The sequence below is a fragment of the Astatotilapia calliptera genome, chromosome 7 (assembly GCF_900246225.1).
Source record: "Astatotilapia calliptera chromosome 7, fAstCal1.2, whole genome shotgun sequence".
Taxonomy (NCBI): domain Eukaryota; kingdom Metazoa; phylum Chordata; class Actinopteri; order Cichliformes; family Cichlidae; genus Astatotilapia; species Astatotilapia calliptera.
The window spans coordinates 43492120-43509809 of record NC_039308.1 but is presented as its reverse complement, the minus strand read 5'-3'; the positions used below and the strand labels follow the sequence as shown (position 1 = coordinate 43509809).

The 17690-nt window shown below is 41.6% G+C and overlaps 2 protein-coding genes across 2 annotated transcripts; both read left to right on the top strand.

Moving 5' to 3' along the window:
- The first annotated feature begins 2006 nt into the window (after nucleotides 1–2006).
- LOC113026315 (sepiapterin reductase) lies at nucleotides 2007–13016 on the top strand. The gene is made up of 4 exons (XM_026174963.1): nucleotides 2007–2369; nucleotides 11432–11722; nucleotides 12209–12419; nucleotides 12678–13016. Exons 1-3 carry the CDS (start codon nucleotides 2048–2050, stop codon nucleotides 12397–12399), a joined length of 804 nt encoding a protein of 267 aa, XP_026030748.1. The 5' UTR covers nucleotides 2007–2047; the 3' UTR covers nucleotides 12400–12419; nucleotides 12678–13016.
- LOC113026314 (uncharacterized) lies at nucleotides 6890–9316 on the top strand. The gene is made up of 2 exons (XM_026174962.1): nucleotides 6890–7030; nucleotides 7182–9316. Exons 1-2 carry the CDS (start codon nucleotides 6907–6909, stop codon nucleotides 8417–8419), a joined length of 1362 nt encoding a protein of 453 aa, XP_026030747.1. The 5' UTR covers nucleotides 6890–6906; the 3' UTR covers nucleotides 8420–9316.
- Nucleotides 13017–17690: the final 4674 nt, after the last annotated feature.

Below are 17690 nucleotides of genomic sequence, written 5' to 3'. Positions count from 1 at the left end.
CTTCCTGTCTGTGTCCTTTCATCTGAAATATGGAACATGAAATAATAAAATCTGCGTGGTATGAAATACAAAGGCTGCTTTGTTTACATGCGTGTCAAATGAAGTGTGTCATGCACATTGAGGGTTTTGGAACAATTTGCAAACCGGAGACACAAACTGACGATCATGAGGAAGCTCGTAACTAATCAGGACGAGCAGCCGGCAGCTATAACAACTATAAAAACATCTCACAAACCTTCATCTGTGGCATATTTTTGGCTTTCTGCTAAATGCTTCTTAACTGCTGCTGGGTGTGTTGTGTGGCCCTCGTTACACCGACTCTCATTATCATTAGAATAAAGCACTGTATGAATAAATATTTAAAAAATTTGGCCTGAGGAAGTATATAAACCCTCTCCTCGTTCCTGCTGCTCTCTGACTCTGATTGGTCACTTTCAAAATAAACTTCCTGTTTCCCCCTGCTGGCCATCAGAGAGGATGCAGGATCTGATTAAACTCCTGGATTAAAGCTCCGTCCATATTTCAGAAGATAAGTCTGCAGTCCTTCAGTCACCGGCTCGAGTCTCGTAATTTGATTTGATATACCTTTATTAGTCCCACAAGGGTAAATTTCCTAATTTCATAAGGTTGCCGACCTATTGCATGCAATGGCGGCGCCATCTTACCCTCCGACCATACATACATTACACAAAAAATCACATGGGGAAGACAGGTCAGAGAGGTATAACAATGGAAAATGCACCACATGAGGAAAGATAAGGAGAAAAAATAACTCCCCCCAGACTGAGCTCCAACAGGGAGATCAGTTTGAGAACAGAAAAAAAACACCTCTGCACATAGCACATGAAAAAAATACACCAAAGAAACACATGAGAAGCAACAGGGGTGGGTAAAGGGTGAGACAGTCGATTTAGACAGTACATCCGGGCCTGCGTGCGCTGGTCTCCTTGATCCACCGTCAGCATCGGAAAGGAATAAGCGTGGAAGGCGTTTGGAAAGGGAGGGGGGATGAACAGTCTTCCACCCAACCCAGGTGGCCTTGCATGGAATGGGGGGAACAGTCTAAACACAGTCGTCATCAGGGTGTTTTTTTGATCGGCTCCAGCCTTGCAACCGCAGCTGGCGCCGACAGGGTCTCCACATGAAGTGATGGTGCTTTTTACTTTAGTGCGAACAACTCATATGAATTTCAAAGCTGTAATAATAATAAATCCAAACTAAGAGGGATGTTTCCCACTGGAGCTGCTGAGTGTGGGCCTAAAGCCTGTATACAGAAGATGAACTGACCTCCCCTGACCCACTCTCCCTAATGTCCAGCAGGAAGCAACTCCTCTGAAATTAATGAGGTAATGAGAGTCCTGCTCAGCTAACCTATGACCTCAGTAAGCTGTTTCTGGACTCAGTTGCTGATTAAAGCCTGAAAAAAACAGGAAGTTTCTTTTGAAAGCAGATCCCACCTGTGTCAGAGATGAACAGGAAGTGCGGGTAGGATTTGGGGTGGGGCAACCTGTGACTTACAGGTTTGGTCTGTAGCCATTCGTATACCTGTTTCCTGTGCTTCAACACACTGCAGCACGTCCACGCACAGAGCCCGGCCACTGCTCTGTCTCTGTTTTATTTACTCAGTCACAAATACAGACTAAAAGTTAGTTTTGCAGCTGTTTACATTCATCTTGGACTGCAACTAGCCACCATCATACTCTGAGTTTGACAGGGTGTTGCACTGTGAACTCTGGGTCCAAACTGGAAATGTGCAATAATAACAATCTTAATAATTGTGAAACTTTAAAGACGTGAGCTTGTGTTCAGCACTCCGTTCATATATGATCTCATGATGTTCAGCTTCGTCTTTCATAACTCTGACTCCGGGTCATCGTGTGTGTGTGTGTGTGTGTGTGTGGGGGGGGGGGGGGGGGGGGGGGGGGATCACGCGCCTCAGTGAATGAACTCTTTCAAGGTGCAGACAGATGAAGCCGAGAGGTGGCGCCAGAGTGCCGCCGGACTGAAGCCATATAAGCCCAGGAGAAGAAGAATCATCATCACCACAATGTCTTCCGCGGAGTCTGCGAGTCTGGGCCGAGCGTTGTGCATCATCACCGGGGCCTCCAGGGGCTTCGGCCGGGCAGTGTCCCGGGAGCTGTCACGGCTGGTGACGCCGGGCTCCGGACTCGTGCTGGCGGCTCGCTCCGGTGAGGACCTCCATGATGTGCAGGCAGAGCTGGCCGCCTCAGAGGCGGGCCGAGCCGGGCTCAGGGTGGAGAGCGTAGTGGCTGACGTGGGTCGGACGGAGGGGCTAGAGGCAATTATCAGAGCCGCGAAAGACGCGCTTATCGAGCAGATGGATCACGTGATGCTGGTCAACAACGCAGGTGAGGACGGGCTGCGTGGAGTCACGTGTGTTTAGTGTGTGTTTGGCAGAAAGTCATCATCATTATTATTATTATTATTATTATTATTATTACACGGCTGTGCTGCTAAGTGATGTCTGAAGAGGAGGCACCTGTAACGCCCTCACTTCGTCCAATCAGATGCGCAGCCTGTCTCGCTGCCTGTGGTAAATTAGCTCAGTGACTTGGAAGAAAAACAAAATCAGTTTTGTAAATTAAATGTTTGTTTTTGGAAGTGAAGTTATGTGGTCTGCGGTAGGGCTGTGCAGAGAGGTTTAAAGGGGCACATTGAACCAGGCTGCATAACAACAACACACATTCATCAAGAATCTAATATGGGCAACAAGGCAAAGCAAACGTAGCCGATGCTTTACCTGATGGGTACAATGTTGCTGTTGAGAGGTTGCTGCTGATAGTGCTGGAGGGCAGGGCTGTGTTGATCTGAGACTGTAGACATTAAAAAGTCCATAGGAGAGATGGTAGCTGATTAAACAAGTGTCATGAGATAATAACAAAATGCAAAGATTGGTGACAGCGCTTGGAACCATAAGGCAACAAAAACTGTGAGAAATAATTTAGGCTCTGCCTGTGATTCACTCTTTGCTTCTCTTCTTCCTTCCATCCCATCATTTCATATATCACTCTCCACTTGCTGTCTATCTGAGAACAAGGCACAACTTGCTATTGCAATAAACTATAATCTAATTATCCACACCTAACAACTCTTGCACTTAATCTATAATAAAATGATGACAGAAAAATGTTATAGCCCTGCCTTTAGTAGCCTCACACAGCTCCTGCTGTTTCCTCCTCATGTCCTTACCAGGCATGTCTGGACAATGTTATATCATGAGTAATTTTTTTTTTTTAAATCCATCTAAATAAAACACACACATGCACGCACACACAGGGACATTTTAGACCTTCTTCAGAATACTGTATATACTACGGGCATCACTGTGCTGATCCAGAATCTTTTTTTATTATTATTTATTACTAGAGCTACAATAATAAAGCAATGAGGAGAGGGAAGTAATAAATATGAAATAATGTCATTATGATGATTCCATTTGTTTCACTATCCACTGTGTGCAGGGGCAAAGCTTATTACATTTTTAAACTGTAGAGATACAATCATTTTACTGCTGTAAAATCCAAATTTTGTCTTATTTAAAATATAAATCTTATATAATCTGCTTCTTAATGTATGTTCTTTAAAATACAGCGTGTGTTTTTTAATATATTATAATTATAATAATTATTATGTGGACTAGGGCTGCCACGATTAGTCGACTAGTCACGATTATGTCTACTATCAAAATTGTCGACGACTGATTTAATAGTCGACGCGTCGTTTGAAGCTTTGTAAGATCACAAAAGACGCAGGAATATGTAGTAGGATTTAAGAGTGTAATAACGGATTGAAACAGAAGATGGCAGCACTGCATGTACAAGGATGCCAGCTGCCGTTAAACCCCGAAGAAGCAGCTGTGTCCCAGAATTCATAGCGCGGCCCAGCTCAGTTTCCAACAATGGCAGCAGCTAGTTAGTTTTAATATTACTCTTATTATTCTTTCTGGGTCACAAAATAAACGTTTAACATATTTTCAGGCGAGAATGTAGCTGTGGAAACCTGAAATATCTGCTCAGTTTATCAAGACACCACATATTTTCAAAAGCGCTCCGACGTTTTCGGAGACGTCTGTTACCCACTAGCTCGATAGCTAGCCGGGGGCAAGGCTCACTAGAGCCGTGAGAACACCGGACTCCCGGCAAATCGTTTTCAAACCCACCGCCGTCTTTCGCTACTCAGGTTAAACATATGAGTCACTTAGATAACTTAAAAATGTTATTGTTTGGCTTTTTTTTTTTTTGCTTTTTTTTTAGTATTTTATTTGTTCCTGAGTAAATCGGTTTGGCTGAGATTAAAGTTATAGTTTTTACACAGCTGAATAAACGTCAAGCAGACAGCTGATTATCAGAAGTGTGAGATGCTGGAGAATCTACTCCGGTGTCCTGTTATATTTTAGATAGCAAGGAGTTTATTAAACTTCACTGAAACAAACTATCATCTTGTCTTTATTTTTAGTTAGCACATACCTTAAACACTTAAAGCTGTAAGCGAATGATAGTTATATATGAGCAGATGCTGCTGGTGCAATAAGCTGTACGTTTTACGTCCAATGGATGATGATCTGATTAATCGACTAATCGCAAAAATAATCGGTGACTAGTCGACTATCAAAATAATCGTTTGTGGCAGCCCTAATGTGGACATGCATATTAGATCGTTTTTTAGTGAAATATAATCCCTCCAGAAAGGCAGGAAAAGCCCTGTAACTTACTTTAAAACTAAATATGTTTCTAAATACTTTAAAACTAAATATGTTCCCTAAAACGGTGACAGAGCTACAGACCCATGGTAGCCAGCAGCTATGACCAGCACTACTTGTGCAGTTAATAAAAGGACAGGTAATGTTTGTCGCGCTGTTGCACACACTGCACGCTCGTTTGTTTCAGTTCGTCAGTTGCAACAAGACAGCTTACCAACGTGTACGTAATAAGCTAATACTCCTGGGTGCTATACACTACAGTTTACGCTGTACACCTACTTACTGGTTTTGTCGCATCAGTCTGTGTCTCTGAGTTAACTTGTGTTTCTCCTACAGCTCCGGACCGCAACAAATGCGTGTGCTCTTTGTGAGCTCGTAACCAACGCGTTCTGCCGTCAAGGGCGATCATTGGTTAAATGTGATCATGTGACTGATGCAAGCCAGATCCTTTTATTTAGCAAAACTGTGATTAATAGTTAAATATTATTGTTGAGGGGCACAGACAGGACTCCGCACGCACACACACATTAAAAAATAATAATAATTAATTTTTTTTTTAAAAAGTTGCCTCAACAAAAGGGCACTTTGGGCACCCATCAGGAAAGGGGCGGGTGCTCAAGCCCCTCTAGCCCCCCCCCCTCTGCACGTGCCTGGTCTGCGGTTTAGATGACGTGACCGACACGTTTGTATCAGTTTGTAGTTAATATTTCATGAATGCCTTAAATGTGAGGGAATGGAATTCAAACCTCCAGTGAGGAGGCAAATTCAGGGAGGAGGACTGTAGCTGTGTCCCGAAACGTCGGCTGCATCCTTCGGAGGACCCGGCCTTCGCGGTCTACGTGTGTGTGTGTGTGTGTGTGTGTGTGTGTGTGTGTGTGTGTGTGTGTGTGTGTGTGTGTGTGTGTGTGTGTGTGTAAATGCATACATACACATTTATACACACATCTACATAATAATAATATAAAAAGATGAATAACCAATACAAAAATAAATAAATAACAATAAAAAAGAATGGAAAAACAAGGAACAGAAATAAAGGAGACAAGGGGGATCATAAAATCTCTAAAAGTGAGGTTCCATAAACAAGACGCATAACTTAAATAAGGGGCTAAGAAAAATCAAACTCTTCTAAAAATCTATGCAGTTTGATTGCTTGGGGCTTATTTATTAGCTTAAGAGATTTACGGAACAGGGAGAGTTCGTTTTTAAGAGCAGGCCATGAAGGGGGGGATTTAGCATATCGGCATTTATGAATGTAATACTTAGTTATAATAATGAGATTGTTAACTAAAAACTCACTATTTTTGTCCTTAAGGATTACTCCAATTTGAATATTTTGAAAAGACCAAAAATCAATATTTAGGACATGGAGAGATTTCCATAAATTCTGGATTGTCACCCATCCATAGAACATGTGCTCTGTTGTTTCCAAAGTTGTTTTACAAATATAACAGTTGTCTAACACAAATTTAAATCTGTCTCTCATAAATTCATTGGAGGGGTAAATATTTTTTGTAGTTCTAAAATGGACTTCTTTAAATTTGGGGGAATTGGAAATTTTAAATATTTGGTTCTGATCAACGAGATCTCAGATTTGTTATAATCTAAATTGATTATTGCATGTTTCATTAACCAAGTCAAGTCCATCTAGTTTAATTTTATGTAAATTTGGAGTCTGTATAGGGCTTTGGAGCGTGATGTCACGGGGGTGGGCGTGGAAAGGATTTTAGCCCGATTCACCATTTTGGGGGTCTAAGCTAGAAGCGATAGCATAGCCATGGTTCGTACTTGCTGTGTGCTCGGCTGCAATGTTCGATCTTACGACCGGCACGGGAATAAGGTTGGATTGTCTTTTTATGCTTTCCCAACCTGGAAGCAACATGAAGGAGCTCATGTATCGGATGTTACCAAACGAAGGCGTCTAGCCTGGATAGCAGCCGTGAGACGAGTTGATATCAAGTTCTGTTACGTCTCCAGATATCAGCTGGTGTGCTCACGACATTTTCATTCCGGTAAGTTCTAAATATGTTCTTATCACACTTCAAAGCTGAATAATATTACCGTTGGTGGTCTCGGAAGTTATAGAAATTGCGATCAAACATCGAATGGAGTGACTTTGCAGACATATGTGCTATGTAACGATTCGCTAATTGTTTCGCACAACTGTAGGGAAGCCTGCCTATGAAATGGATCAAACAAATCCAGACTGGGTACCAACGCTACACATGGGGCACTCCGAAACCCGAACATCACATTCAGACCGTCACAGGAGGCGAACACAACGTCAACAAAATAAAGTACTATTTGGAGGTAAACGACAACCGCACGCCCAGCCACAGTCTCTTATTTTAAAAGTTGATCTTAGTCAATTAACACAAACATTTTTGAGTATTCATACGGCCTTAATGTATAAACCATTTAAAACTTCCCTTGTGTATTTGCACTCTTTTTATTGGAACAGGCTTTGACAATGGAGCAGCAGAGTGTGAAGGTGAAGCCTCAGCAGAAGTTACCACAGAAGAGCAGCCAGAGATGGACACCACAGAAGAGCAACACCATAACAACCTTGTTATTTTGGCTGAGGGCCAAATTTGTGCTGGACAAGTAGAAGCAGAGGTAACGGGTGCAGATGCAGAAAACATTGATATCAGAGAGAAACAGACAGAAGATCAACAACTGACAAATGATTGTGTGCGCTGTGTACAGAGCAGAGCAGAAATAAACCGGCTGCTGGAGGAGAACAGAAAGCTTAAATCAAAGTTGGACAAGACAGAGCTGAATGAAAACTTTTTAAAGGGTGACACGGAAAAAGTGAAATATTACACCGGTTTTACTTGTTTTGCTATTTTTATGTCCGTGCTCGAGAATGTAAAAGTTTTCCTACCAGCATCAAAGAAACTGTCACATTTCCAAATGCTTTTACTCACACTTATGCGACTTAGACTTGATCTTCCTGTTCAGCATCTTAGTTATCTATTCAATGTCTCCCACAAAACTCTTTCTTCTGTCTTTTCTGATACAATTGACGTGTTGTATGCCCGCTTTGGAATACTTGTACACTGGCCAGAGAGGCACTGTTTGCAAGCAACAATGCCACCACAATTTACGGACACTTTTGGAAATCGTGTAGCCATCATTGTAGACTGTTTTGAAATTCGTACAGAACGACCATCTAATTTAAAGGCTTGTGCTCAAACGTACTCACACTACAAGGGTACACACACCATGAAATATCTGATCGGGATTACTCCACAAGGTGCAATTTCATTCATTTCTAAGGGGTGGGGGGGCCGTGCATCAGATAAACACATCACAAAGCAATGTGGCATACTTAACAAGCTGTTACCAGGGGATGTAGTTTTGGCTGACAGAGGCTTTGACATCAGAGATGCGGTGGGAATGATGTGTGCGGAGGTAAAGATCCCAGCATTTACAAGGGGCTTCTGTCAACTAGATGCCAAGGACATAGAAAATACACGAGCCATTGCACACCTAAGAATCCATGTTGAACGAGTAATTGGCAGTTTGCGCAACAAATTCAAAATGCTACATACTACCATGCCCATCCGTTCTCTTCTTCCATGTGAGGGTGAAGACGTTACATTCCTTGATAAAATTGTGAGGGTGTGTTGTGTTTTGGTTAACATGTGCCCCAGTGTGGTAGTGAAACCAGGCACAATTGAGACTTGTACTTGTTAATTAATAATTGTTTAAAAAAGGAAAACCTTTTTAGTTTTTTGTATGTGTGACTGTATGAACACATTGACATTGCGTTATGTAACCATTTCTGTACCTGTATACTATAAGCGAAAGTTTATCATCACTTTGAACTCTTTGTTTCACTAAAATTACGTTATAATAAAAGCAAGATAACAAATAACTGCTTTGCACTCTTTATTTCACACTTTGACAATTGGTACATGGTAAGTGCTGCACGTTTGAAATCAAGTTATACATATTTCAATGCACTTCTGACAAAAAACTAGACACCAGAAGAAAAAACGTTGTGACCACTCGGGGCTGCATTTCGCTTAGAGAAATGTTTTCCTACAAGTTCAGGAAGGCACACCTTCTGAAAGAACTCCTGAGCTTTCTTTAAATGTGATTCCCAGAAGTGCACATCTGGGAAGATGCGTAAAATTGCCATGTCTTTTTGTGTCCATACCACGAGGTCACAGTGCTTTGCGTTGGCCACAAAGACCTGTGTTTGCACTTGTGAGTAGAAGCGATGTGTCTTCTTCAAGTTAAGTCCTTTTGCTGTCAACTCGAGGCAGAAGTCTTTGTCATGTGCATTCAACGCTTGCTGAATGCTGTCACATCGATATTTAAATGGACATTTAATTTCTAGGCACCCCTTCCCACAGCATTCACACGTGGTTAGTCCATCAGGAGATGCTCCTACTTCAGGAAAAGCCATGTTAACAAGAAAACCACACATACGGACCTGTAGGTTTTTGTGACATGCTGACATTGTCTGGGTGTAGGCATGTCGAGCATCCTGTTCATGCTCCAGTCCCCAAGTTGTTTGCACATTACAGACAGAGTTAACAGGGTAGCAAACACGATTAATCACAGTAAAGGCGGGTTTTTCTACAGTGGTGGCAAACACAGCGTGCATCATTGAAGCTGTGATCCTCCCAGCACGCCAAGCATACCATTCTGGGCTCTTGTGTTGCAGTCTTGTGCCTACCTCAATAGCTTCTGCCTGTTCTTCAGTAACTTTTGCTGTGTTTATGTACTTTACGCAGTGCAGTTGTAGCTCGGTAAGGCCAAGGGACTGTGCACCTGTGCTGTGCAAACACGCCAGAGACAGTGGTAATGTGGATGACTGTACAGTGTGTGATGTGTAGTATTTCTCCAATCCAGACAAACACACTGCTTTATTGTGTTTTTGAAGTGTGTCTAACACTGGTGACAACTCCTCAAACGTAGCAGAGGGAATCTTTCTTTTTGAACGACGGCTTCTTCTGCCTTTCACCACAGACGGTCCGTTTATATTTTCATCAAGAGTCTTTTTTTGTGCTGCTGAAGATGTAAAGTCAATGTTATGGCCAACCTCTGGCTGTATCTTGGTTGTGTTCCCCGGCAAAACCCAGTAAGCTGGTTCATCTGTGACTGTCTTTGTGCCACGTATCCTCACTGTTGCCTCCACTTTAAACAGAAGTGCAGCGACATGGGTGCAGGTCTCAGCAACTCCGGCCATACAGGTGCAGTGTGCAGTTTCAACCTTCCCTGTGGTGCTTACAATTACCCATGGTCGTAATGCAGGTTCATTCAATCTTTGGGAGTGCAGTACCTGTAACATGCAAGGACAAGGTTGATGTAAAGACAATAAATGAAATGAGACAGGGAGGACACTGATTGGCGTTAATAATTTGCCCGATTATCAATGTGTTAATTTGCATCTACTATACAATTATGGGCACATAATATGATAACGATATTTTAGCAGTTCAATGATAGAGGTATAACATTAATTATGGTGGGGGGTGGAAAATGGCTATGTCACTCGATGCACTCCAGCTGACTTACCTTGGTATGAATGACGACGTACTCAGATTTTGGCGGCTTGAAAATAGCCAAATCTTGCACCCAGCCATTTGTTAATTGGATATGCGCCTCCAGTGACTTGTAATTACGAAACTGATTCGCAGTGTAAGCACTTACTCCACAAACAAGATAGGTGAAGATATCGGGGTAGGACAGTGGCGGTAAGTCGTCTGGGTCTTTACTCCACTGCCGTATGTCGTATGGGTCCAGATTTGCGATGCACTCTATTTTTTTCAAATACCGCTGCTTCGCCTCTGGACGCAATCGATCTCTATACCATCCGTTTTCTTTCGAGCTGCTTTTAAGCATGTTTCTTGTCGTAGTCGCCGTTCCAATACAGTGTGTTTGTTTGGATCGTAGACCCCCAAAATGGAGCTGCGCTCCCACAATGCATTGCGGCGTGACGTCAACTCCAAAGCCCTATATTTGAAAAATTGTTCTTTATCGTATTTACAAGGACTATTGGGATATTCTGTGAAACCTTTTTATAGAACTCGAACGAGCAACTCATGTCATATTTCTCATTAAGCCTGTTTAATTCAAGTATATGTCCATTTCCATCCATTATGTGTCACAGACCAAATTTATTTTGTCATCCATTCTTCCACAAACATAGATTTCCCCCGATTCAATATCACCCTATTATTCCACAATGTAACGTTGTGGGGACTAAAGTTATTTTTAAACATTAATTTCCAATTTAACAAAACTTGTTGATGAAATTTGGAAAGTTTTATGGGTAGTTTAGAAATTTCAAAATCACATCCTAAAATGAATTGGATCCCCCCAACTTTGTTGAAAATAAGAGATGGTATCAAGAACCAGATCTCATTATTATTTTTTAAGAAAGATCGGAGCCAATTAATCTTTAAAATGCCATTCATTATTTCAAAATTGATTGCTTTTAAACCCCCTCTTCATAGTCTTTTATCAAGTCCCTGTTATGATTACTGGATGCTAAAGGGTGGAATGTTGGGGGGATTCTGTAAGTTTTTGCTTCTTCCTAATCACTTTTTTTTGAACATGTTGTTATTGATTTTGTTAAATAATCCAAATGAATTTTAATGTTTCTGCTTCCTGATGTTTTAATGCATGAACTCTTTAAACCTCTGTGATTCATGCTGGTTTCACCTCTGACCTTCATTACCTCACCTCCTCCAGCCTCTCTGGGTGACGTGTCACGCTTCGCTGTGAGTTTCAGCGACCTCGCCGAGGTGGACTCGTACCTGTCGCTGAACGTGAGCTCCGCCTGGTGCCTCACCGCCCGGGTGCTGCAGGCATTCCCGCAGCGCCCAGGTCTGAGGCGCACCGTGGTGAACATCAGCTCACTCTGCGCCATCAAGCCTTTCCCATCCTGGGCACTCTACTGCACTGGGAAGGCTGCCCGGGACATGATGTTCCAGGTGCTGGCACTGGAGGAGCCGGACGTCCGGGTGCTCAGCTATTCACCAGGTGAGGCAGGGGGCGTGGCCTGCTGAGCTGGTTCGGTTTTCCATGAAAAGACAAGAAGCTCACTGAAGGCAAAATACTTCAGATGTGAGTATGGAGGGCTGAAAGGGTCAAAATTCAAATCAAACTGAAGGATGTGAGGACACAGATTACGAATGTGGGTTTAATAAAATACTTCCATGGCTTTTAGCTGAATAGTAAAAAAAAAATTTAAAAAAAATAAAATTCAGACTGTAAACAAAATAAAATGAATTCATTGTGAAAAAGGACAAAATTAAAATTTTAAAATAAGTTTTAAATGTTTTTAAATGTGGTTTTTTTTTTGGGGGGGGGGGGGGGGGGTTTTGAAAGCGGTTTAGTTTTGACCTCTCTGGCCTGCCATACCAGACCGAGCTGAAGAAATCTGTCATAATGATTCATTAGCCATGCTGAGCAGTAGCAGGCTTCATGCTGTCCATGTCATCACTTCTTGTTTTGTGACCACTCCAGGACCGCTGGATACGGCCATGCAGGTGGATGCTCGCTCCAGGTCAGCTGACCCCAGCATCAGGAAGTTCTTTAGTGACCAGTTCGCCGAAGGCAAGCTGCTGAGCTGTGAGGCGTCCTGCGCCAAGCTGATGAAGCTGCTTCTGGAGGACAGCTACACCTCCGGTGCTCACGTCGATGTCTACGACCTGTAGACTCGGAGCAGGTAGCACAGGTGTGTCCCGCTGTTCTGGTTCACTATAACCTGAGGTCAGAAAGAGCTTCAGTAAAACAGTGAAAAGTTCAGGGAAGAAAATAAACAGGAAGAAGATAAAGCTTCTACAAAATTAAAATGTTGGGCTGAATAAACACTGTCACGTTGCCCACGTGCTGGCTGCGTGTGTGGTTTCTGAGCAAAATGTTCATGTTTTTTTAGTTGTTGTTGTTGTTGTTGGGTTTTTTTTCCTTGATTTTTTTTTTCTTTTTCTTTTAGCCCACAGTTTCCTGATGACATCGGCGCAGACCCTAACGTAAGCTCGGGTCGACCCATACACATTCCACAGACTGTATAAAAAGATGGCAACAGCATGACCTCAGCAGAGGGCGCTGATATCTCATGCTGGTTCCCTGTGATGATCTCATCACATCTTGATTCCCGTGCTGTGTTGAAGCCGTTTTCAGGTGCCTTACTTGTTAAAGAGCTTTAAGTGGATCCGTTTGGTGTTCGTGCTGCTTGGTGCATCTGACATGTAACTTCTTTTGTGATGAGTTCACTTTTGTAAACTTGATATTGGTCAAGTTAGAAATAAATCTGAGAGTAGCTGTGTGGTCAGTTTGTGTGTTGTTGTTTTTTTGTTTGTTTGTTTGTTTGTTTGTTTGTTTTCTTCCATAAATTACAAACTCTTTATTCAGACAGCATCACACAAACAGGAAGTGATCAAATCCTGAGGTTAACAGCAGAGATGCAGCCCTTGACCCCACTCACCTTCACGCTCAACTACAGCAGGTGAGTGCAGGTACTTTTAACACGACCGAGAACAGGAATGGCTGCAGCTCAGGTGTTCTCCACCTCCTCGTTGTCATTACAGGACGAAAAAGATGATGAATGAGTCGTCTTGATATGGTAGCAAAGCTGGGCTTAAGTCTGACTAGGGTTTTTAGCTAGGAGCACTTCCTGTCACCTGTTCACAGCTGTGACTACTTTGTCTTCCCAGCAGAGTTATTCCACTTTGATCACTATATTCTCTGCTCCAAACTAACCTTTGACCTCAGTGTGACTGCAAAGCATGACTGTCAGCTGACTGATGTCCTGTGTGCGACCCACACACAGTGTGTGCATTGGTCGGGTCACACAGGACTCTCCATAAAGAAACTAATAATGGAAAATTTCATTTTAAAATAAAAATACAAAATAACAATAAATAATTTAAAAATAATGAGCCATGTGTAAGCCTGAAACGATTTATCGAGTAATACAGTTTTACCCAGAAACACTGAGAACACCACAGCGGCAGTGGTGAGGACTCTGGCACAGTTTAATGTGGAGGCAAAGTCTGTTTACACACCAAAGAGCAAAGAGGCGAAGTGAAAGATAACAGCAGCTGTTCCTGTGACCACCATTAAACCCTTTAGTGAGAGACCGCTGCAGGAGCGCCCGACCAATAAACTTTGACACAGTTTGTTTCACACAAAGACAAATCTGCTCCAGAAGTTTTATTGAAATCTGGAGATGAGCTGTGAACTTAGCCTGATGCATGTTTAAATCATAGAGCCATCATATTTTAAATGGAAGCGAACAAGGGTGAGTCTAAAGGAGGGTGTGGGGTGTACTAGACCAGATTAATTTGAAGGCTTTGTAACATTTTTCAGATTAAAAGTGGAAAAATATATAATATTGTATTGTTTTGAAAAACCTAAAAAATAAAAGCTTTTTTCACAAGACAATAAAAATTAATGTGAGCTAGTAAAACTGTGAGCTACTGACCGGAAGGATTTTAGGTTAAACACTGAATTATTCATGTCTACACCATCACAACAGAAACTTGCCTCCTATTAACATAAGAAAGCCTTCCAAGAAGAGAAAAGGTACATTTTAATGGCCTAGTTAAGGTTGTGTATATATCTTATATATTTTGCATTTAAGTCGATGTTTAATTAAATTAAATTGTAATCTGAAACAGATTAAAATTAAAACAATTTTTCATAGATATTGTTTACAGTTAAACTTTAAAACATTGCCGTTTTTAAAATAGAAAAGAGCAGTTCATTCTGTTTTTTTCTCTTAATGTTTATTATTCCTCATTAAGAAGACAAAAGTGTTCCTTGTCCAATTACTTCATTACCAAAATAATCGATAGCTGCAGATCTCCAACATCACAAAGTCTCTCTGATGCCTTCTCCGAGGGCAAACCGCTGACCAGGCTGCTCCTGAACATCTGCCCAGGTGAACATCTGGATCTCACTGACTCAGTGTGGGTTCTTCCACATGTTCACCTTCAAACCTACAAACAGACGCAGCATAAAAACCTGATTAAACGTACTCAGCTAAAGACAGCTGCTCACTGGCTTCCCCTGCTGTTCTGAGTTAGACTGTAATTCTTCTCAACACGTTTACCCCGAGCAGCAACTTTAACTTTACACGCGCGCACACATACACAGATGCGTTTGTCACGTCATGGTGGGGCTTGGGGGTTTACTGATTATTGATTATTATCTGCAGCAGCAGGACACCTCAATCATCATCAACCAGGCATGACAGTTTCTCCACTGATGGCGCCGATCACCGTCTGCAGGAATCGCCAGACGACCCTCAAACAACATTTCCTCCAATGGCGGAGGAAACGTTGTTTGTCATCGGGACAGAAAACAGCTGACTATCCACCTAGCCGCAGAAACCTGAAAGTAGACGTGACATTAGGGCTGCACGATTTTGCATAAAATGAGAATCACGATTTTTTTGGCTTAGAATTGAGATCACGATTCTCTCACGATTTTCTTTTCCAGTATAAATATTTATTGTATACAGTATAAATTCCAGTATAATAATTCCAGTATACAGTATAAATTCCAGTATAAATATTTCCAGTATAAATATTTATTGCACTTATTAACTGCACATCAACTTCGTAACAGTTGAGACTGAACATAAAAACAATAAATAAACATAAAAACAACAAATGTCTCAGGTTTTGTTGTTGCCGCAAAATGTTGTACTGCTTGAAATTCCGTCTCCGTTGCTGGACGCTGCGTGTATAGAGCAGGTAGTGCAACAATAGAAAAATAGTTGCGGGACGGCACTGTGTAGCGTTTCTCTAGGGTGTTGATCATTTTCCTAAATCCCTCGTTTTGCACAGTGTTGATGGGAGCCATATCTTTGGTCAGGTGATAAGTGATAGCCTCCGTAATTTCTTTGTGCCTGCGGGAGTTCGACGTGTATAGGGAAGCGCTGTATAAGGTTCCCGTTATTGATGTTTGGGTGGTTGACCGGGACGGATTTTCTCCTGTCACTTTCTCGTCATCCCTGACGTGCTCAACGTTGTTTTTTCCCTGCTAATTTTAGCATCACACGGCACAGCTTCTGTATCACGTGGTATAAGGCTCCGCCCTTGTCATTTGTTGAGCAGGAAGAGTGAGCGCTTGTTTTCATGCAGATTACGTCCCGGATCAAAATGCGGTACAATCGTCGTTGTCGTCTTTTTTTTTCTTTTTTTTTTTAAAATCGTTGTCATTTGGAAATGAGATCGCACATAAGTATGAATCGACATCGCGATTTTCTAACGATTAATCGTGCAGCCCTACGTGACATCATCCCACCTTCCACCCACAGAGTGACCTACAGGGATTAAAGGGTTGGGTACCCTGTGTGGACGTGAACTTCCAGAATACATGTGATGCAGACCAGGGGCGGAGCGTGGGGGTGGCTTACTGGGCTTAAGCCCGGGTTGTTTTGTCAGAAGCCCGGGGTCTTTTGGGGTGTAATTTTTTCATAGTTAGATGCCTGGCTGACAACTATATAAAACAAAAAGTACACACAATATTCGAAGCACATAGTGCACACTGTGGGAATTTACGACTGTGCGTGAATCCCCCCTGATATTGGTATGATCCGAGCTCAGGCACTAAGCGACTGAGCGAGGGGGCGGGGCAGCTGCTGCCTGTGAGTGCACTGTTTGAGAAACGGAGCCAGCCATACTAGGAGAGCTTAAGTTTGACCAGTTACCAAAGCAAATCATTCGTACCGTACAGATAATGTAAATATGACGGTGAATCACGAAAGATTGATGTCAAACTGATCACTTGACCAATATTACGTTACTTGCTCTTCAAGCGAATCAACAAATGGCGAAATGAAAAGCCGAACAAATGCTGTTTCTTTAGAGAGTCTTAGCTTACGTGTGTTTATTTCATATTTTCAGTTCTTACCCTCCCCGACTAAATCGGTTTCAGTTATGCACTGAAATATAAGAATGGACATTAGAGGCTTCTTTCAAAGAAAAAACTCAGGTAAATGTTATTTTATATATTATGCTTTGTATGTTGTTCAGTATATTTCTATGCAAAACAAGAGGGATTTCAGTACACAGCAGGATATTCACATTTGTAACCAGATATTTACACTTTAGGGAGAAAACATAAAACATTTTTACTGTACAACATCAATTTAGAGTAAACTTTTGTTTTAGATAAATATTGAAATGTCTTTTGAATTAGTTAAATGTCAGAATAAAGAGAGACAGAGCTGTCTATTTTTTTTATCACTTTCATCAGATTTAGGAGTACATGTACACTAAGTTTATTGTTAATTAATAAGAAAACTCCAGACGATTCCATTCTGAGCCGAAGAAGCTTCTGATAGGTTAGCAGAGTCCATGTGAGTAAACTGGGGGCACAGCTGTGGATGCATATAAGGCAAAACACAGAGCCTGTTTCTGTGACATGGGAAAATTAAGAGATATCAACCAAAACACCAGGAAAAGAATTGTGGAGCTCCATAAGTGTGGCTCACTTTTGAATACAATTTGGTGCCATTTGCAATTAAGAAATACAGACAGTTTCTCTCTTTACTCTTAAAGTTAACAAATATGTTTTTTATATTTATCTAAAAAAATAAACATTTAGTCTGATTTGATGTTACAATTAAAAAAGTGTTTTGATCTGAAGAGTAAATATCTGGTTTCAACTGTATATTTGATGATTGTCAGCACAAAGAGGGAAAGAGAGGGAACAAGAGCAGGTGAGATACATGTTAGTCAAATGGTCGTTTACCAAAAGTATCACCGTATCATAGGTCCTCATGTATCTGGTACCTAGTGTTTCTTTTTAGGTTTGTTATTTTTCAAATTCTATATTTATTAAGTTATGCAGGCTTGTTTGCACAACAAGGCTAAATAATTATATAAACTTTTCTCAATCTAAATAGTGGACTTTGTAGAATTAAAAAAATAAGTGTAGTGCAGGTCTATGATGATTTTTAGTGCTACTATCATCTAGTTCTGATTCTGGTTCT